Here is a 23,057-nt window from a genome sequence, read left to right on the forward strand (position 1 = left end):
AGAATTATTCCAGAAATGAAAGGGTTAGTGTATGAAGATTGTTTGATGTCTCTGGCCCTGTAGTCATTGGTGTTTAGAAGAATTAGGGGCAATTTCATTGAAACCCAACAAATATTAAAAGGCCTTGATAGAGCAGATGCAGAGAAGACGTTTCCAATAGTGGGTGAGTGGGAGAGGGCACAGCCTCAGAATAGAGGGACGTCCATTTAGAACAGAGGTGAAAAGAAATTTCTTTAGCCAGAGGGTCATGAACCTGTAGAATTCTTTACAACAGATGGCTGTGGAGGCCAAATCATTGGGTATATTTAAAATGGATGTTGATAGGTTCTATATTAGTCAGGCATCAAAGGTTTGGGGGAGAAGTCAGGAGAAAGAAGTTGAGAGGGATAATAAATCAGCCATGATGGAATGGCAGAACAGTCTCAGTGGGCCAAAATGGCCTAATTCTGCTCCTATGTCTTATGGTCACTGTAGTGGGTCAGCATCAATAACAACACTTGGGGGGGGCTGTATCGTAATCAGGACAATGAAACAACTTTTTAAAGACCTTTGATCCAAGCATTTAATTAAAGTGAATTGCAAGGAGTGTGGGCTGCAAACTAAAAACAGAATTTGTTTTGCATTAGTTTCCAACAGCAATTACATGCAAAGTGAACACTATATCCAGCTGATATAGTTAGCATTTTAATGAAAATATATACTCCACTCCACTCTCCCCCTCACTTGTAAAGCCCCCCAGTACCAAATCATTCTTCAGGATTGAAGATTCCAGACACAAGATTGTTTAATGTCACTTCCAGTACACAGGTATAAAGGAGAAAGAGATAATTATTCCTACAGATCTGATGCCACACAAAAAAAACAATAAGATAAAGAACACAATAATAAAAAAACATACAATCAATATAAATACATAAGATAGCTTATATACAAAGACTGATTGCATGTTCATAAAGTGATGTTAGGCACAGGAGCATCTGTACATAAGGTGACTGATGAAGTCGTGGTGGTTGGGAGTGTGGAGGGATGGGTGGGTTAGTGGGTGGAGGTGCTGATCAGCTTTACTGCTTGGGGAAAGTAAATGTTTTTTGAGGTTGGTACTCCTGACATGGACACTACTTAGACCCCTCCCTGATGGGAGTGGGACCAAAAGTTCATGAGCAGGGTGGGTAGATTCTTTATGACGTTACTGGCCCTTTTCCAGTACCTTTCCATACTGTATATATGTCCCTGATGGTGCATAGGCCAGTGCTCATAAACTGGTTTAGCGAAGTGAACAGACATTGAAACAAGAGCAAAACAAAACTACTCAAGGTACTCGGCAAGTCTGTTAGTATCCCTGAAGGCAACGGGTGGTTAACTTTTCAGGTCAAGACTTTGATTCAGGACTGAGAGTGTCAATTAATCTAGTATTTAAACCTTTAATTAATCCAATCCCAGCTGTCTACACATGTTCACATTTGTTCATTTTCTGCACATTAAATGCCACTGTCTCATTTCCTTCCAATACCATCCATGTTATATGTACATATATATATATTACACACAGTATATTTTAACTGTAATTGGTAGTTTTTATTATACCTTGCAATGTACTGCTGCCATAAACATCATATTTCACGACATTCAGTATACGAGTGATATTAAACCCGATTCTGATTCTCGCACCTTAGATGCATGGTTTCTAGTATTATACCTTTTAATCTTGGGAAAAAGATGCCAGATGTCTAAGCTTCTCTCTTATCTTTTTTTAAGATCTCCCCTCTGCTTCTGCCACTCCAGAGAAAACAAGCCAAGTTTGTCTGGAGTGAAGGCTCCTCGAGCACTCAGCAATTCAGGTAATCAAGAGAGACACGGCTCATTTTCAGGTTTCAAAATCATCAAACATCTTACTGAAGGCAAATCAAGAGACGGAAGATGCTGGAAATTGGAGCAACAAACAATCTGCTGGAGGAACTCAGTAGGGAGAATAATATTGTGGGAGGAATGGAGTTGCCGATGTTTCCTATCTTCAAGAATTCCTTCCCTCCCACTGATTCTCCTCAACCCACTCAGTTCCTCCCACAGATTGCTTGTTGATATTATTTAGGACTGTTGATTCACACATTAACATGTTCCGTCTACGAAGGAGGTGGAAGCTTTAGCGAGGGTGCAGAGGACATTTAACAAAATGCTGCCTGAATTGGAGAGCAGGTCTTATGGGGAAAGGCTGAGTGAACTAGAGCTTTTCACTTTAGAGTGAAAGAGGATTAGAGGTGACTTAATAGAGGTATACAAGATAAGAGGCATTGATAGAGTGGACAGCCAGACACTTTTTTCCCAGGGTGGAGAGCTTTCATTAATTCTATTATGGTTCCTAGTCTATAGATTTATTGGGTTTCCTCCAAGAAGACCACTATCATGTCATAGGGTTTGGAGGCTTGCATGTTGGCTCTTGGTAGGGTCACCCATGCCAAACAGGTCAAAGGGTAGAGGCCAGACTAAGAGTGGTCCACTGCTCCTCTAGGTTGAGCTCAGGACTTACAACCCTGACAAGAATCAAAAACAATTGTTATGGAAACAGAAATGAAGAACCCTTCTTTACACACAGAGATGGAGGACCTTCATTGTTGCCCTAAATGCCAGCAACAGAACAGGCAGTAAGTTATTGAGTATGCCCGCAAGGAAATGAATCTCAGTGTTGTATATAGTGAGATGTACATACTTTAATAATAAATTTACTTTTAACTTTTCATTAGTCACGGAACCGAGTGCAAGAGTTGGGAAATCATATTACAACTGTACAAGTCCTTAGACTACATTTGTGGTGTAGTATGCAGTTCCAATCACCCAGCTATACAGGTAGTAAGGGCACCATTGGTCAGAGGGAGAAGGCAGGAGAATGGTGTTGAGAGGGAACATAAATCAGCCATGATTGATTGGTGGAGTAAACTTGATGGACTTAATGGCTGAACTCTGCTCCTATACTTTATGGTCTAAGCTGAAAATGGTGCAGGGAAGGTTCACAAGATAGCAACCTGTGCAGGAAGCTTCGAGTTATAAGGAGAGTCTGGTAGGCTGGGGCTGTTTATCTGGAGCATAGGAGGATGGGGAGTGATTTTATTGAGGTTTATAAAATACTGAGGGGTGTGGAAAGGTGGGTGGGCACAGTCTTTTCTCCATGCTGGGGGGCTCTAAAAGTCGAGGACACAGGTTTAAGGAGAGAGTGGAAATATTTAAAAGGGACATGAGGGGCCAATATTTTCACACAGAAGGTGGTAGGTAAATGGAACAACCAACCAGAGGTAGGAACAATTACAATGTTTAAAAGACGTTCGGACAGATACTGTACATGGGAAAGAAAGGCCTTGAGGCATATGGGTCAAACCAAATGGGACTAGTTTAGGTAGACATCCTGGTCAGTATGGTTGAGTTGGGCCAAAAGGCCTGATTCCCTGTTGCATGACTGTAATTCTGTGGCAAACAGACCTGCAAGGACTGAGTCACCATTGTGTTTTATATTGTTGTCTGAGCTTTGCACATCTGTGAGAATAACTTGGCCAGATCAGCCCCTTGCATAGTCACAAAGTTAGGTCACAGTCTTTCCCTTTACAGAAAGATCACAGTGATCTTCAGAGGACCAGCCACACCGAACCCTGAAGTGCCAAGGCACCTTTCTAACACACCCTACTGATCTTGCATGTTTTCCCTCTGCACTGTTTGCCTGTCAAACGTTATTTGAGTTCCAGAAGAAATGATTCCCGGGTTTAGATGTACTTACACAGCTATTTTTCTGCCAGACTTAAAATATTTTTTATAAAGCATTTGAATAAATATTCATCAGGAGGAGGAGGTGAATGAATCTCGCACAGTTTGAAGGCATCTCATTAACTTTCAACTCATATGCCCAATGTGATCTTCAGTCAAGCAACATGTATAATGCAATAAGCTATTTAATAAGGGCAGAAAATGTCACCATTCTTACACTGCTATGATATGTCATCTCCTTGTGTAGCTATTAATATGGAGAAGGCAGAAATGAGGACTGTTAGAATGGTAGGTTTGTTACAAGTTTAGTGATAGCTTTGGATATTAAAGCTTCATGAAAGCCCCTGGCCGTCTGGCACTGGAACACTAATGAGAGATCGTGCCAGGCAGCGAGGGAGATATAATTGAAGCAGGACAAGAGAGAGGGGGATGTAGATGGCAGTGATTGGGGAAGAGTGAGAATTATTATGGGAGTGAATCAGAAGGAATAAGGATGTGGCTGGGAGAGGGATGAGGATGGGATTCAGATATAGATGAGAGTGGGATGTGGATGGGGATGGGAATGGGATGGGAATGGGATGTAGATCAGGGAGATGTGGGTGAAAGTGGGATGTGGATGTGAATGTGTAATAGGATGTGGATGGAATGGGATATGGATGGGAGTGAGATGTGGATGGGAGTGAGGTGTGGATGGGAGTGAGGTGTGGATGGGAGTGGGATATGAATGTGGAGTGGTATGTGGGTGGCAGTGTATTAGAGGGAATAGGTTGTGGAAAGTGATGAATCAGAGAGCATGGTATCTATACAAGAGTGACCAGAGTGAATGGAATGCAGGAGTTGGACAAATTGGCATAAAGCTGGTAGTGTGGAATATGTACGGAGATCAGTTCAGGGAATAGGAAGTGCTTAGGGATATTAAGGCTGCGATACAAGCCAACTCTCACATGTGGGAAGGAAACCCATGTCCACACTATGGATCAGTGGTTGGTCATTATCACCAAGACTCACCACAGCCTATCAATTTCTCCCCAGTACCAACGTGCATCAGGGATTGGCTATGGAGTTGTTTGTTATGTCTCCCCTCTTGCTGTGAAATGGAGACATCTCTTTCTCCCTCATTAGGGAGAGAGCGAGCCCGTGGTATGTCAAATCCTGGGCGAACATGTAGTTCTTGGGGTACTGCAAGTCTGTGTCTTTGCTGTTTCTTTGCTCACGCTTGAGTTCACGGCGGCAGGTGCTGATGCTTTTTTTTGCCGGTGGGGGGAGGGGGATCGTTGCTCGCTGTCGCTTACACGCGAGAGGGAGGGGAGCTGAGAGGGAATTAGGGGTTCTAACATTTAACTGTCATTCATTCTTTGGGGCAGTCCTCTGTTTTTTGTGGATGGTTGCGAAGGAAAAGCATTTCGGGATGTATATTGTATACATTTCTCTGACATTAAATGTACCTTTTAAACCTTTGAAACCCCGGCTAATCTATTCAATATGGAAACTTTTTATAAATTTTTCTGCTTCGCTTTCAATGAATGTCCTTGAGATTTTAGATATTTCGACTCTGGAGATAAACATACCCGCTGTCTACATTATCTATGCCTCTTGTAATTTTATAGTCTTGAATGTTATCCCCCCTCAACCTCCATAGCTCCTGACAAGCAAACCATCAGAGTCATTCACCTTTCCTAATTCTTTGTGTTCTACCCATATCTCCACAGTGGATGAGCCCTTTATCATGCCTCTGTGAGTGAAACTGTGATATTATCCCTGATTAACAGTGCCGCTCCCTCTCTTCTGATCCACCATGCCCACAACTATCTTTTTTAAGGGGACTTTTAGCTTGGCATTTACTGACAAGCTAAATTAGTTTGGCTCAACATTGTGCACTGAATAAGATGTTGGTGAGGCCAGGCTTGGAGTACTGTGTGCAGTTCTGGTCACCTCCTATAGGAACAAAATCAATAAGATTGAGAGAGTCCAGAGAAAATTTACAATGGTGTTTACCAGAATTTGGGGACCTGAGTTATTGGAAAAGATAGAATTGGTGAGGACTTTTTTGCCTAGAGTGTAGGAGAATGAGGGTGATTTGATGGAGGTATTCAAAAATATCAGGGGTACAAATAGGGTTTGGGTGACGGGGTGGAGATACATCCCTACTAAAGGAGGTCTAAGGCAGAGGTCCCCAACCTCCAGGCCGTGGACCGATACAGGGCTGCGAAGAATGCAGCGGTGCAGCGGTAGCCAGAACGTACCCAGCACATCTTTAAGAAAAAAGCCGAAATAAACAAGCTAATTAATTAGGTGCTGCCCAGCACATAAATGTCGGCCTCAGATCAGAGGCGATTGCCGACATTTACATGCCGGGCGGCACCTAATTAATTAACTTGTTTATTTCGGCTTTTTTCTTAAAGATGTGCTGGGTGTGTTCTGCTACAGCTGCACTGCTGCATTCTATGTAATCAAGTATCGGTCCGCGGCCAGGAGGTTGGGGACCACTGGTCTAAGGCACTCCTTCCCTCTTCTAGTACCTGCGGACAAGGTGTAGTAGCAGCTTATCCCCACTGACTAGGGTCACGTGAAGCCATGGGAGCAGGTGGGGGATGGTTGTATGAGCAGCTGGTGCAGATCACAAGCCCCAGTTATGAGACCACTGATGCCAGACAAACAATCTCTGAAGAAGATTGATAATAGTTGGAGTCACCTGTCTTATAAAGACACTGCCCAGAGGAAGGCAATGGCAAACCACTTTGGTAGAAAAATTTGCCAAGAGCACTCATGATCAAAGACCATGATGGCCCATGTCAAACGATATGGCACATAATGGTGATGGTGATGAAGATGGATAGGGTAAATACAAGCAGGCTTTATCACTGAGGTTGGATGGAACAAGAATTAGAGGTAATAGGTTAAGGGTGAAAGGTGAAATATTTAATGGAAACCTGAGGGGGAACTTCTTCACTCAATGGGTGGTGCAAGTGTGGAATGAGCTACCAGCAGAAGTGGTGGATGTAGGGTAGCTTTCAACATTTGAGAGAAATGTAGAAAGGTCTGGTCATGAAAGGCTGTCTATTTATTTCATTTCATAGATGTTGCCTGACCTGCTAAGCTCCTCCAGCATTTTCTGTGTGTTGCCCAAGACTTTTGGCATCTGAAGAATCTCTTGTGTCTCCCAATACTGACATGTAAATCACCTTTCACAAGTTGTCTTTCCATTCCTGCAGTTCCTGGAGTGCTTAAAGATATGGGTCTAGCACTGATGAATTACAACAGCTCTCTCTGCAGGTACCTCAATTCCCTGTTCCATTATGACGGACAGGGAGCCATGGTAGCATAGCAGTCAGTGCAATTCTATTACAGCTTGAAGTGTTGGGAGTTTGGAGTTCAATTCCAGTGCCATCTGTAAGAAGTTTGCACGTTCTCCGCTGCAGAAAGTTGTGAACTCAGTCAGCTCCATCATGATCATTAGACTCCCGAACATCCAAAATATCTTCAATGAGTGATGCCTCAGAAAGGTGGTGTTCATCATTAAGGACCCCTGTCAGCCCCAGGTCATGCTCTCTTCTCAATGCTACCATCAGAAAGGAGGTGCAGGAGCTTGAAATCACACACTCAACAATTCAGGATCAGCTCCTTCCCCTCTGCCATCTGATTTCTAAATGGACATTGAACCCATGAATACTATCTCACTACTTTTTCCTTTTTTTGTTCTCTTTTTGCACTACTAATTTAATTTTGCATTTACAAACGTTTGTAAAAAATATATATATACTTACTGTAATTTACAGTTTCTATCATTATGTATTGCAATGTTCTGCTGCCATGTAACAGCAAATTTCACAACATACAGATCAGAATCTGAATCAGGTTTATTAACACCAGCATGTGTTGTAAAATTTGTTAACTTAGTAGCTGCAGTTCAATGTAATACATAATATAGAACAAAAAAATCAATCAATCAAGTACACTATACATACATTAAATAGATTAAAATTGTACAAAAAAACAGAAATATATATTTAAAAAGTGAGGTAGTGTTCAAGGGTTCAATGTCCATTGAGGAATCAGATGGCAGAGGGGAAGAAGCTGTTCCTGAATCGCTGAGTGTGTGCCTTCAGGCTTCTGTACCTCCTACCAGATGGTAACAGTGAGAAAAGGGCATGTCCTGGGTGCTGGGGGGCCTTAATAATGGATGCTGACTTTCTGAGACACCGCTCCCTAAAGATGTCCTGAGTACTTTGTATGCTAGTACCCAAGTTGGAGCCAACTAAATTTACAACCCTTTGCAGCTTCTTTTGGTCCTGTGCAGTAGCCTCTCCACACCAGACAGTGATGCAGCCTGTCAGAATGCTCTCCACGATACATCTATAGAAGATTTTGAGTGTATTTGTTGAAATACCAAATCTCTTCAAACTCCTAATGAAGTATAGCCGCTGTCTTGTCTTCTTTATAACTGCATTGATATATTGGGACCAGCTTAGATCCTCAGAGATCTTGACACTCAGGAACTTGAAACTGCTCACTCTGTCCACTTCTGATCCCTCTATGAGGATTGGTATGTGCTCCTTTGTCTTACCCTTCCTGAAGTCCACAATCAGCTCTTTCATCTTTCTGATGTTGAATGACAGGTTGTTGCTGTGACACCATTCCACTAGTTGGCATATCTCACTCCTGTATGCCCTTTCATCACCATCTGAGATTCTACCAACAATGGTTGTATCATCAGCAGATGGTATTTGAGCTATGCCTAGCCACACAGTCATGAGTATAGACAGAGTAGAGCAGTGGGCTAAGCACACACCCCTGAGGTGCACCAGTGTTGATTGTCATCGAGGAGGAGATGTTATCACCAACCTACACAGATTGTGGTCTTCCGGTTAGGAAGTTGAGGATCCAATTGCAGAGGGAGGTACTGAGGCCCAGTTTCTGCAACTTCTCAATCAGGATTGTGGGAATGATGGTATTAAAAACTGAGCTATAGTCGATGAACAGCATCCTGACATACACCGGTGATACTAAACCTGATTCTGATTCTGACTGTGTGGGTTTACTCTGTGTGCTTTTCAGAAGCTGTACACTGCTCACCACCCATTAGACCATAAGACCATAAGACAAAGGAGAAGGTTTAGGCAATTCATCCCATTGTTTCTGCCTCTCCTAACCCCATTCTCCTGTTTTCTCCCTTACTAATAAAGAACATATTAACCTCCACAAGGATGGGAGAGGTATGGAGGGCTATGGTCCACTGGACTAGGCAGAATAAAAGGTCAGCATTGACTAGATGGACTGAAAGGCCTGTTTCATCACCACAGTGCTCTATGATGCCAAATGCTGTTGTCTTGATTGTCTCCTATTGATTGGGAATCTTCTATCAGATACCCACAAGGCTGGCAATTCCAAATGAGTGTCATTATAATCTTATTAAACCTTCCAGGTGAGACAACACTTCACTTGTGAGTCTGTTGGGGTCATCTATTGCATCCGATGCTCGTGGTGAGGCCTCCTCTACGTTGGTGAAACCCGATGCAGGTTGAGGGACCGCTTCGTCGAGCACCTCCGCTCCGTCCACCACCACAGACAGGATCTCCCAGTTGCCACTCACTTCAACTCTGCTTCACATTCCCATTCAGATATGTCCATACATGGCCTCCTCTACTGCCATGATGAGGCTAAACTCAGGTTGGAGAAGTAACACCTGATATACCATTTGGGTAGTCTCCACCCCTTACTATGAACATTGAATTCTCCAAATTCCGGTAATTCCTTGCCCCTCCCTTCCCCTATTCCTATTTCACTCTGCTCCCTCCCCCTGCTGCCTATCAGCTCCCTCCTGGTTCCGCCTCCTTCTACTACCCATTGTGCTTTCCCCTATTCCCTCTTCACCTTTCCTGCCTACACCTCCCTGCTTCCCCTCCCCCACTCCTTTATCTTTCCCCTTACTGGTTTTTCACCTGGAACCTACCAGCCTTCTCCTTCCCACTCTCTCCTCACCTTCTTTATAAGGCCTCTGCCCCTTCCCCCTACAGTCCTGACGAAGGGTTCCAGCCCAAAACATTGACTGACCGTTTCCATGAATGCTGCCCGACCTGCTGAGTTTCTCCAGTGTGTTGTGAGTGTTATTAACTCCTGATCGCAATGGAGTGCCGCACACTAGTGAGAACTGTGAAGGATGACCCACTTGCATACTCCTGGGGATACAGTCGTCAAGAGGTGACCCAAATTTTAGAGGAGTTTGATAGGGCAAATGATACCCTGGAAATTGTTGTACACTGAACCATGGACATTCTCTATTGCATCACCGTCTGGTGTGGCGGGGCACTGCACAGGACTGGAAAAAGTTGCAGAAAGTTCCAAGCCCACCCAGCTCCATCGTGGGCACCGGCACCCCAGCATTGAGGACACCTTCAAAAGGTGATGCCTCAAAAAGGCGGCATCCATCATTTAGACCCTTATCACTCATGAGGACATGCCCTCCTCATTGCTAGCTTCAAAGAGGAGACACAGGAGCCTGAAGACACACACCAGTGTTTCAGGAACAGCTTCTATACCCCTCTGCCATCAGTTTTCTGAATGGACAACAAACTCTTTAAACTACCTCATTACTTTTTTTTGCACTACTTAGGCACATACGGTATACATAGCTATGGTGCCCCAGACGTCTGCACATTTCTGTAGTAAGTTTATGTATTGAACTGTACTGCTGCAAAAAAAAACATATTTCATGACATGTATGAGCGATGATAATCCTGATTCTGCTACGGGTCTCTATTGTGCACTGAGAGTGAGAAGGGAGCAGGGAGAGTGGAATCATGGTTGGGAAAAGGGGAAGGGAAAGAGGAGGGAGTGGGAAGCACCAGAGAGACAATCTGTAATGATCAATAAATCAATTGTTTGGAATCCAATGACTTTTCCTGGTGTTTCAGGGCTGGGTGTGACTGCACCCACACCAACCCACACCCCAGCACTCCTTCCCTGCCACCTGTACCACACCGCGGTGCTCCACCCTTGCTATTCCCAACACCCTTTGCTTCCGCTAGATTTAGAAACCTGTTCTCCAGTCCACATTGTCAAATACAGACTGTGCAAACCTAGGCATCCTAGCTACATACATGTGCCTAAAACTTTTGCAATGGATTGTATAATTCTTATTGTAATTTATAGACTTAATTATTATGTATTGCAATGTACTACTGTTGCAAACATCAGATTTCTCAACATATGCCAGTGATATTAAACTTGATTCTGATTCTACTGTCTCCCATTGGGCAGAAGATACAATGGCCTGAAAGCACGCATCAAGGACAGTTCTTATCCCACTGTTATCTTGGAAGGGCCCTCTGTGTGATAAGATGGATTCCTAGCCTCACTAGCTATCTTGTTATGATCTTGGACCTCATCATTTGCATGTCCTACAATCCTGGTATCTTTTATACTTTATTCTGCATGGTTATTGTTTCACCTTGTTCTGATTCAATTCACTGTGCCTCCAACTTCTAACTGATTGCTGCCCACAAGTTGCAGTTAAGAACTGGACACTGGTTCACATTTACAATAAAAAGCCAAACAAGGTATATTTCTTAAAAGTTTAACTTTATCATCAAAAACTCTGACGCTGTAGGAAGGTCACTGCAGCTGTAGTAGAAAGCTGAGGTTAGTAATAAGCCTCTGGGGCCCTGGAAAGTGAATATCCAACACAAAACCAATATCCACACATAAAACTGTTTTGCAAATGTTTTGAAGTATCCCCTAACACCTCCACTGGAATTCTTGCTGATCAGGAAATTGAACCAGGTTCTTTGGTCCTGATTATCCCCAACTGAGTTGTTGTTTTGCTTCATGTATGGTATGGTCAATCACAGGGAGCATAGAACACATAACAGTACCAGCCCTTCGGTCCACAATGTTATGCCAACCTATATAACCTACTCCACAATCAATCTAACCATTCCTACACAGTACATAACCCTTCAATGTTCAACCCTCCCCACCATTACTCCTACTCAAAACAGCAAATTTCACATCCTATAAGACAGTGATGATAAACTTGATTCTGATTAAATTGCACCCAACAACTGTTAGGTATTTTTAGACACGGGACATCCTTCAGCTGTCATGAGGCCGAGTGTGTATTAATACAAGTAAGCACCAACCTTCAAAAAAATCTTTTCAAATGTAAATTAAACAGAGTGCTCAGTTCTCAAATTAAAAAGACAGCTTTGTAAACAAGCAGAACAATCTACAGAGCCTAGATACTAACCTACAGCAGGGGGGCCCATAGAGAGATATGGCATCAGGCCTGTGTAGAACAGCGTGCTGTATTAATTGGCCTACATCAAAGCAGGCTCTAGACACCTTCCGCTCGATTTTTTTACACATTCGTGACAGAGATCATGAAAGGCCCCAGAACAGTCTGATTGTTTTGTCACTGAGAACATCAAGCATAGGTATCTTTGCTCTGTTTATCAGTAGTTCGGAGATTTATAGACCATGTTTCTTGTCCTCAGAAGGCTTATTTACTTATTTATTTTATTTAGAGATATGGGGCAGAATAGTCCCTTCAGGCCCTTCAAGCCACACAGAAAACGACCCCCTATTCAACATGATCCTAATCACAGGACAATTTACAATGACCAATTAACCTACTTGGATGACAGGGTGGAGATACTAAAGGAGGTGTAAGGCTCTCCTTCCCTCCACTGGTCTGCAGGTGATGGATGGTCGTAGGAGCAACTGGTGCAAATCACAAACCCTGGTTATGCAACCACCAAAGAGTATTGATCTTGGCTGGCATCACCTGTCTTATAAAGACATTGCCCTGAAGAAGGCAATGGCAAGCCACTTCTGTAGATAATTTTGCCAAGAGCAGTCATAGTCATGGCACCTTGACTGCCCAGGTCATATGGCATGGCACATAATGATGATGCTGATGATGGATTAACCTATTAACAGGTATGACTTTGGACAGTCAGAGGAAACCAGGGGACCCAGAGGAAACAACACATTGCATGGGGAGGAGGTACAATCTCCTTACAGAAGACACTTGGATTGAACTCTGAACCCTGATGCCCTGAGCTGTAATAGTGTTGTGCTAACTGCTACGGTACCGTGATGCCCAACACCCAGCCTTCAATACACTCATCTTCATCGTCAGGGGCTTCTGTCCTCGGTAGCTTTTAGACCATCCATGTGAGTTAATTTATCTCAGGAAAAAGGGTTTGAATATTTTGAGGCATTTTGTCAGGTGTGATGTGCTCCCACTGAAAAAATGAAATTTGATGTAACTATTTGTCAGCACTGAAAAATCAGTATTCTGTAACAACCAAAATCATATTCAATCACCTGTTGTTACCTTTGCCTTTAATGGTATAAAAATTCATAATGGTTTTTTTCTCGTTTATTGAGATTGAGATTGTACTGAGAGATTCTTCCAAGAGATACCTAGGTCCCCTCTGTCTGCTGTTTTGAATAAAAGGCACTTTTCCATCTTAAACCTCTGATCTCTGAGTGACTAATTCACAATCACAGATCCAACACTCTGCTCAATTTTAGGATCATAGACTGTACAATACAGAATTCAAGTACCTTTCCAAATGCCTTTTCAACATTGTAATTGTATTATAAGACCATAAGACATAGGAGCAGAATTAGGCCACTTGGCTCATTGCATCCGCTTCACCATTTCATCACGGCAGATACATTTACACTCTCAGTCCTAATTTCCTGTCTTCTCCCTGTGTTCCTTCATGCCCTGACTAATCAAGGATCTATCAATGACTGCCTTATCTATACCCAATGACTTGGTTTCCACAGCAGCCTGTGGCAACAATTTCCATAAAAACTACTCATCACACTCTTGCCCTGGTATACTTATAAAAAAGTGTCAACCAGACAGAAGATTCTGAAGTTATCATAACTAGAAAGAAGGTTCTTGGGAAACTGAAAGGTCTGAAGGTAGATAAGTCATTATCTACCTTCCACCAAAGTGTATGACCATACAATTCCCAAACCCCAGGATTCTGAAAGAAGTGGCTAAAGAGATCATGGAGGGATTAGTAATGATCATTCAAGAATCGTTGGATTCTGGAATGGTTCCGGAAGACTGCAAATGTCACTCCACACTTCATGAAGGGAGAGAGCTGGAAGAAATGAAATTATAGGGTAGTTAGTCTGACCTTAGTAGTTGGGAAGATGTTAGAATCGATTATTAAGGATGAGGTCTCAGGGTACTTGGAGGCACATGATAAATATTTGGAAAGTTTGCATGGTTTCCTCAAGGGAAAATCTTGCCTGACAAATCCACCAGAATTCTTTGAAGAAGTAACAGGCAGGATAGACAAAGGAGAATCAGTGGATGTTGTGTACCTGGATTTTCAGAAGGTCTTTGTCAAGGTGCCACATATGAGACTGCTTAACAAGCTACAAGCCCATGGTATTACAGGAAAGATTCAGGCATGGATAAAGCAGTGGCTGATTGTCAGGAGGGGAATAAAGGGAGCCTTTTCTGACTGCCTGCTGGTGACGAGTGGCATTCCATAGGAGTTTGTGTGGAGACCAATTCTTTTTATGTTATATGTCAAGGATTTAGATGATGAAATTGATAGAAATGTTGCAAAGTTTGTAGATGATACGGATAGGAGGAGGGGCAGATAGTTTGCAGGAAGTAGAGAGGTGACGGACAGAAGGACATAGAGTAGGAGAATGGGCAAAGAAATGGTAGATGGAATATAGTGTTGGGAAGTGTATGGTCATGCACTTTGGCGAAAGAAATGAAAGTGTTGAGTATTTTCTAAATGAAGAGAAAATACAAAAAAAAAGACAGAGGCACAAAGGTATTGTGTAGGATTCCCTAAAGGTTAATTTGCAGGTTGAGTTTGTGGTGAGAAAGGCAAATGCAATGTTAGCATTCATTTCAAGAGGACCAGAATATAAAAGCAAGATGTAATGTTGAAACTTTATAAAGCACTGGTTAGGCTTCACTTGGGAGTATTGTGAGCAGATTTGGGCCCCTTATATTTGAAAGGATGTGCCGAAATGGGAGAGGGTTCAAAGGAGATTCACAAAAGTGATTCCAGAATTGAATGGCTTGTCACATGAAGAGCGTTTAATTGCTCTGGGCCTGTATTCACTAGAATTCAGAAGAATGAGGGTGACCTGATGTAAACCAATAGAATGGTGAATGGTGGTGGAGAGGACATTTGCTATGGTTGGATAGTCTAAGACCAGAGGACACAGCTTCAGAATAGAGGGGTGTCCTTTTAGAACAGAAATTAGGAGGAATTTCTTCAGCTAGAGAATGGTGAATCGGTGGAATTTTTTGCCACATGCAACTGTGGAGGCCAAGTCTCCATGTATATTTAAGGCAGAGTTTGACAGATTCCGGATTGGTCACATCATGAAGGGATACAGGGAGAAAGCAGAAGACTGGGGCTGACAGGAAAATTGGATCAGCCATGATGAAATGTTGGAGCAGACTCGATGGGCTAAATGGCCTAATTCTGTTCCTATATCTTATGGACTTACGGCCTTATAGCTCAGGTTGAAGGGAATGAGAAGAGAGAAGAGGATGAGATGGAGGGAGGAGTTGGTCAGAGAGACAGCACTATATTGCCTTTGGAGTTTGAGGACTAAGTACGTTACCAAAGGCAAATTTCTACCGATGTACATGGTGAGCATACTAACTGGCTGCATTATTGTCTTGTATGGAGGGGCCACTTCACAGGATTGTTAAAAGCTACAGAAAGTTGTAAGCTCCACCAGCTTCAGCATGGGCACTAGGCACCCCAGCACCGAGGACAACTTCAAAAAGTGATGCCTGAAAAAGGCGGCTTCCATCATTAATGGCCCTGGTCACCCAGGACATGCCGTCTTCTCATTGTTTCCATGGAGGAGGAGTTATAGGAGCCTGAAGGCACACACTCATCACTTCAGAAGCAACTTCTTCCTCTCTGCCATCAGATTTCTGAATGGATAATAAACTAGTGTGGACTACCTCACTATATATATATATATATATATATATATAGTAATTTAGTTTTTTAAATTATGTATTGCAATGTACTGCTGCTACAAAACAGCATATTTGATGGCATATGCCAGTGATATTAAACCTGATTCTGATTTTGGGGGGATTTTGTGGAGTAAGAGGGCAGATGTAGAGAGACACCTACTAAACGTTGGAGGAACAAAGCAAGTCAGGCACCATAAGTCAAAAGCAATAAAGCCGATGCTTTGGACCAAGACCCTTCATCAGGACTGATGAGGAGAGAATGATGAAGGGGTAGTGTTCAAGGTTGGTATACCAGTATGTAATACTGAGGAGGAACAATGATGTTGGAGAAGTTGTCTTTGGAGAATAATAAGTGTGTTTTCTGAAGTAATATTGAAAGAAAACCCTTGGAATTTTTATCTGTGCTTCAAGGCAGGGCAAGTGTTCCAAATATTTATGAACACATGAAATTCTGCGGAAGATGGAAATCTAAAGCAACACGCACAAAATGCTGGAGGAATTCGGCAAATCAGGCAGCATCACGGAGAAGAGTAACAGCTGACGTTTCAGGCTGAGACCCTTCATCAGGACAAAATCTTTCCAATAGTTGTACAGGATGAACAAATATTTTTTTGTAGGTATTCAGTGGGTCGACCAGCCTATGTGGGGGAAAATGAAAGATAATGATTCAGGTTGAATAATTACAAGTGGTGTGGGTTTTCAACTCAAGATGTCAACAGATCATTCTCCCCACAGATGCTGCTCAACCTCCAGCCAATTGTTTGTTGCTTCAGGTTTCAGTCTATTGTGTCCCCTGTGTACTCTATTATCTTAATTTTCAATCAAATACAGAAATCATCTGTTCATTGTGAGAAATTGCTGAGCATTGTACATGGAGCTTAATAGTACCTTAGGTAATTTCTAAAGTAGGTACATGTTCAGCACAGCATTGTGGGCCGAAGGGGCCTGTGTTGTGCTGTAGGTTTTCTATGTTTCTATAAACTGGTTGCGTTTCCAATAATCAGTTTCCAAGAGTACAAGAGGGCATAATTTGATGATGATTGGAAAAAAGAATAGGGCGGATGTCAGAGGCAGTTTTTTTTATACACAGAGGGTGGTGGTTGCATGGAATGTGCTGCCAGGGATGGGGGTAGAGGCAGATACACTGGGGAGATTCAAGAAAATCTTAGACAAGCATATGGGATGATAGGTCAGTGGAGGGTTATGTAAAATGAAAGGGTCAGATTGATCTTAGAGTAGGTTAAAAGTTTGACACAACATTGTGGGCTGAATGTCCTATCCTGTACTGGACTGTTCTATGTTCTATGTTTAAAAGTATTTCAGTGGGGTAAAGCAGTTAAGGTATTCACTTTCCCACAGACTCCTAATCTGGCAGCTCTTCTTAACACTCATCTTCATTCCCAACCCTGTGGTATGACACCTTGGCTTCTCTGCAATCTCCTCCAGCCTACAGCTCATCAATATTTCCACGGTCCTCCAGTTCCACATTGTTCCAGCTTGTAGACAATCACTAAACCAACAGTAGAAGCAACATCTTCAGCTCCCATGGTCCTACACTGGAATACCAACCCTGAAGCTGTCTGCTTCTTCTGAACCAGAATCAAAATCATATTTATTATCTCTGTCATATGCTGTGAAATCTGATGTTTTGTGGCAGCAGTACAGTGCAAGACAAAAAAAATTACCATAAGCTACAATAATAAACAAATAAATAATAGTGCAAAAGAGGAATAGTGAGGTAGTGTTCATGGGTTCATAGATGGTTCAAAAATCTGATGACATTGGGGAAGAAGCTGTTCCTAAAACATTTGAGCGTGTGTCTTCAAGCTCCTCTATTTCCTCCCTGATGATAGCAATGAGAAGATGGTGAGGGTTCTTAATGATGGATGCCACCTTTGTGAGACACCACCTCTTGGAGATGTCAATGATTGGGAGGCTTGTGCCCGTGATAGAGCTGGTTGTGTCTACAACTCTCTCCCTCTGATGGAGCAACTTAAAACCTGTCCTTTTGGGTAGACTTGTCATCATTTGACTACCACTGCTTCACATGACTTGGTGTCAAGTTCTGATGGATGATCATCCTCTGAAACAAGTAAGAATGTTTTTCAAAACTATACAGAGTGTTGACAAAAAAAAAAGAACACTTACCACCACTCGGTGTTATTGTAAAATTTTGATTTTGTGCCATGCTAAAGTAGAACTTTGGTCCATTGGCATTTTCATCTCTGTCTATGCTCTTAATTGTGCGAATGAGCTGCAATAGGGAAGAGAAAGAAAAGATTTAATCTATGTTCATTAATTGCAATGAATGGACATTGGCTGTTCCCATCTGAAGACAACTAATTAACAAGATTTACCTTTTTTAACATAGAACATAGACAATTATGGCACAGTACAGGCCCTCAGTGTTGTGTTGAGCTTTTAATCTACTTTAAGATCTCCTACATAACCCTCAATTTTACTTCCACATATGTGCCTATGTCTTAAATGTTCTTATTGTACATGTCTCTGTCACCAGCCCTGGCAGCATGTACCGTGCACCCACGACTCTGAATGTGAAGACCTTACCTCTGACATCCCTCCCCTACCGTACTTTCCTCCAATCACCATAAAATTATTCTCGCTTGTGTTAGCCATTTCCGCCCTGGGAAAACAAAAGTTCTGGCTGTCCACTCAGTTTATGCCTCTAATCATCTTGCACACCTCTACTATTCATGGTGGGTTAATGGCCACTTCTCCAAAAGGACTCGGAGGGCTTGGAGACCTGCGTGCCTCAGTAACCTGGAGAACTATGCTGGCTGGAATCAGGGCTTTGTGCTTTGGCTCTTGGTAGGGTCACCCATGCCAAACAGGTCAAAGGGTAGAGGACAAAGGGTACTGTGTCCTCCAGGTTTGGGGGTTCAACTCAGGGCTTACAACTCTACAATTGTTACTGAAACATCAATGAAGAATTCTTCTAAACAGGTAGAGACGGAGGATCTTCATTGCTCCCCTAAACATCAACAAAAATTGCCGTAACAGGCAGTAAGTAAGTAATAGTCACTGTAGCATTCCAGCATTATGAGATACTGTATATATTCCACAATCGCAAAGAAACCACTAACTTTCCATTATCTCATTCACTCCATTGCCATATTTTCTGTGGAACAATCCTGCAGAATGTCAGAAGAGGTTACTGAAAGCCACCCACCTTTCCTGAATTTGCATTTTCACACATATCCACCTCATACGGTTCTGCGAGTTCCGGTGCGTTGTCGTTGATGTCGCGGATTCTGACGGCTACCTGAGCACGCGATTTGTGAACGTGGTTGTCTGCAAGGAGAACAAGTTCGACTTAATAGCACCGAACAACATTCCGGCAGAGAAAAAAACTGATCCAAGAAGAACGTCCCCAGCTGCTCCAATCGATCCTCAACTAAAGCCTCTCATCTCTGGAATCAGTCCAATAAATCTCTACGACACCATCTTCAAAACCATGTTCCTTGAAGTGCTGCACCTAAGATTCCAGCTGTGGTTCAACCAATATTTTATTAAGGTTTCTTGTAAGTCCCTTGTTCTTGTACTCAATGCCTCAATTTATAACCCACAGGATACTAGAGGCTTTGTAACCTTGTGGCACATTGGCCTTCATAAATTAAAGTATTGAGTACAGAAGATGGGATGTTATGTTGAAGTTGTATAGGACATTAGCAAAGCCTAATTTGGAGTATTGTGTGTGGTTTTGTTCACCTACGTACAGGAAAGATGTAAATAAAGTTGAAAGAGTACAGAGAAAATTTGAAAGAATATTGCCAAGCTTGAAAGACCTAAGTTATACGGAAAGATTGAGTAGGTTAGACATTATTCCTTGGAATGTAGAAAACTGAGAGGAGACTTGATAGAGTTATACAAAATTCTGAGGAGTATAATTAGGGTAAATGCATACAGGCTTTTTCCACTGAGGCTGGGTGGGACTACAACTAGAGGTCATGGGTTAAGGGTGAAAGGTGAACAGTTTAAGGGGAACATGAGGGAAAACTTCTTCACTCAGTGGGTCATGAGAGTGTGGAACGAGCTACCAGTGCAAGTGGTGCATATGAGTTTGATTTCAACGTTTAAAAGAAGTTTGGATAGGGACATGGATGGTAGGGGTATGAAGGACTATAGTCCCAGTGCAGGTCAGTGGAAGTAGGCAGTTTAAATAGCTTGCATGGATTAGATGGGCTGAAGAGCCTGTTTCTATGCTGTACTTTTCAATGACTTCATGACTCTATAACCATCTTTCCAGCCAGTTAAGCCCCTTCCAATGAATAGCATACACACATCTTCAACCTCCCATATATAATGTATTTATCTCTTTTATTTCTTTCCTCCCAAAATGACACACTGCATTTCTTAGTAACTAATGTCATCTGCCATCTTGCTGCCTATGTCATAAGCTGGTGTGTATTTCCTCACAGTCTCACAGTTCACTATCTCTCCTCTTTTGTGTCATCTGCAGATTTTCAAATTGTGCCCCTTTCGATTAGGGACATGAGGAGATTTGGTATGTCACCAAAGACCCGAGCAAATTTCCACCGATGTACCATGGAGAGCATTCTGACTGGTTGCATCACTGCCTGGTATGGAGGGGCCACTCTACAGGAATAGAAAAAGCTGCAGAAAGTTGTAAACTCAACCAGCATTGAGGACATCTTCAAAAGGAGATGCCTCAGAAAGGTGGCATCCATCTCAATGTTCTCCTAGAACATGCTCTCTTCTCATCACTACCATTAGGGAGGAGGTACAAAAGCCTGAAGATACATACACAGCATTTCAGGAACTGATTACCGCCCTCCAGCATCAGATTTATGAACAGTCCATGAACATGATATCACCATTTTATGCTCTCTTTTTACAGTACTTATTAATTTTTTATATATTTCTTACTGTAATTTATCGTATTTTATGTCTTGCGCTGTACTGCTGCCACAAGACAACAAATTTCACAATATATGTCAGTGATAATAAACTTGATTCCGATTCTGACATCAAATCATTAATATATGATCTATGGTATATATGGCTGATGGCTGAATACTTGCCACTGATGCACAAAGGACACAAAGTGCTCTGTTACTGGCATTCTGACACAACAAAGGGGTGAGAGGCATCACTGAATCCTGGGATTTCACTGCAGCAGGAAAACAGTCTGCCTTCAAGTGTGGCAATCCTGCAATACAGAGCTCCATCCTGTTACAAACATGCAGCGCAAGAACAAAAGCAGAGTAGTATGACTGAACACTTTTACTGAGTCACATTAGTGACAGTGTGCGCTGGGAGCAACTTACAGCGTGGGGGAAATGAATGGAAACGCCGAGGTGAAAGACAGGCACACTCAAAAGCCCTCACCCATAAAAGAGATCCCTCCGCACATTGGAGGACCAATCGATTCACTGCGTGATCAATCAGATACAGTTGACATCCGGCCTTAGTTGGATCCACAATCTCACAATTAAAATTTTGTGCACCAGCTTAGAAAACATGCAATATTTCCCAAACTTTGCCGATCTCTATGAAAATTGGACTCAGCTGATTCTACTGCTGTCTTGGTAGCGATGCTGTGGAAATGTAAGGATACTGGAGGTAAAATCCCACTCTATGTTTGAACAGGACTTTGCTTGAAGGACGGTGTAGCAGTGTGGTGTCCAAGTCCATTGTTACGTCAAAATAACCATGCAATTTTTATATAGTGGTTAAGAGGCTTGTGGTGTGTTGGCCTTCATGAGTTGGGGGACTGAGTTCAAGAGCCATGAGGTTATGTTGCAGCTCTGTAAAACCATGGTGAGACCACACTTGGAGTACTGTGTTCACTTCTGGTTACATCATTATAGGAAAGGTCTGGAAGCTTTAGAGAAGGTGTAGGGGAGAATTACCAGGATACCTAGGAAACATGCGTTATGAGGAAATGTTGAGCGAGCTAAGGCTTTTCTTTTTGAAATGATAGGTGTCTTGATAGAAGTGTAGGGGATGATTAGAGGCATAGATAGATTGGACAGCCTGTGTCTTTTTCCCCAGGGCATAAATGGCTAATCTTTCATTTTTAATATTTACTAATTTTTAATATTTAATATTTGTAATCCAGGGAGCGGGGAGCGCAGAATCAAATATCGTTGTAATGATTGTACATTCTAGTATCAATTGTTTAGCGATAATAAAGTAAAGTAATAACAGAGAGCAGAATTTTAAGCTGATTGGAGTAAGGTATTGAGGGGGAGTCAGAGGAATGTTTTTGTACAGAGTGAATGGAACATGTTGCCTAGGGTGGTGATGGAGGCAGGGAGAATAGGAGCATTTAAGAGACTCCTTGATGAAAGAAAAATAGAAGCTCATGTTGGAGGGAAGAGTTTTATTAAACTTGGTTTAGGTTAAAAGGTCAGCATAACATCATGGGCTGAAGGGCCTTTATGATATTGTATTGTTCTATGTTCTTCTAATTGAAGAAACCTCTCCTCATCTCAGTCCTAGATCCCTTGCCCTGTAACCTCAGATAGTGTTCAAACAAAATGTGAGATTACCTTCAGTACTTATGAAGAATGAGTTTGGCTGGTTAATATTGCCAGGCAATCAATGCTGGTGGAATTAAATGCTCACTAGGTGACATTCTGTTGGAGTAAATCTGTACAGTGATGTGTTGTACCTTTGATGTCAAATGAGTGACTTTGACCTTGTATATCTTACTCACAGGATTCAATTTTCTGATAAATAATCCAACCAAACTTCTGTGCAGTTTGAGCTCCTTTCAGCTTAATCAAAGTGCTGGAAATAGCAATTCCACAGTTAACTAAGAATAGTATAGTTGACAGTGAGTGTACTTGTTGCCGAGATTTGTTTAAGGCAGTAAGTTTCAAATTTAAATGATCACCCATATAAAGGTTGTTGTAAGATTGTTACCAGTGGATTCTAAGTTTTTTTTCCCATCCGAGGTTTGTTCAGAAGTCAGGAAGGAGGCACAAAACTTGATGCTTCACAAACGTTTTGTTAAGTGTTCATAACGCATCCGTTAGTCTTCCGAGACCATGGGTCTGCGCCTGGAAAGTCTTCATTCTGCAGGGCGCAGGCCTGGGCAAGTTTGTATTGAAGACCGGCAGTTGCCCATGCTGCAAGTCTCCCCTCTCCACGACACCGATGTTGTCCAAGGGAAGGACAAGGGCCGATACAGCTTGGCACCAGTGTCGTCGCAGAGCTCTGTGTGGTTAAGTGCCTTGCTCAAGGACGCAACACTTTGCCTTCGCTGGGGCTCGAACTCACCACCTGCAGGTTGCTAGTTGAATGCCTTAACCACTTGGCCACGTGA

At 42.5% G+C, this 23,057-nt stretch overlaps 1 protein-coding gene across 3 annotated transcripts in view; it reads right to left on the bottom strand.

Moving 5' to 3' along the window:
• Positions 1 to 23,057, bottom strand: part of LOC140210734 (cadherin-11-like) — a 262,075-nt gene that overhangs the window by 15,870 nt on the left and 223,148 nt on the right. For all 3 annotated transcript variants that reach the window (XM_072279966.1, XM_072279964.1, XM_072279965.1), the window contains 2 exons: positions 18,933 to 19,054; positions 17,891 to 17,996 (listed from right to left, as the gene is read on the bottom strand). In XM_072279966.1, the coding sequence (XP_072136067.1) occupies positions 17,891 to 17,996; positions 18,933 to 19,054 (228 nt within the window). The remainder of the gene's footprint in view (positions 1 to 17,890; positions 17,997 to 18,932; positions 19,055 to 23,057) is intronic.

Source organism: Mobula birostris, chromosome 15 (assembly GCF_030028105.1).
Source record: "Mobula birostris isolate sMobBir1 chromosome 15, sMobBir1.hap1, whole genome shotgun sequence".
NCBI classification, from domain to species: domain Eukaryota; kingdom Metazoa; phylum Chordata; class Chondrichthyes; order Myliobatiformes; family Myliobatidae; genus Mobula; species Mobula birostris.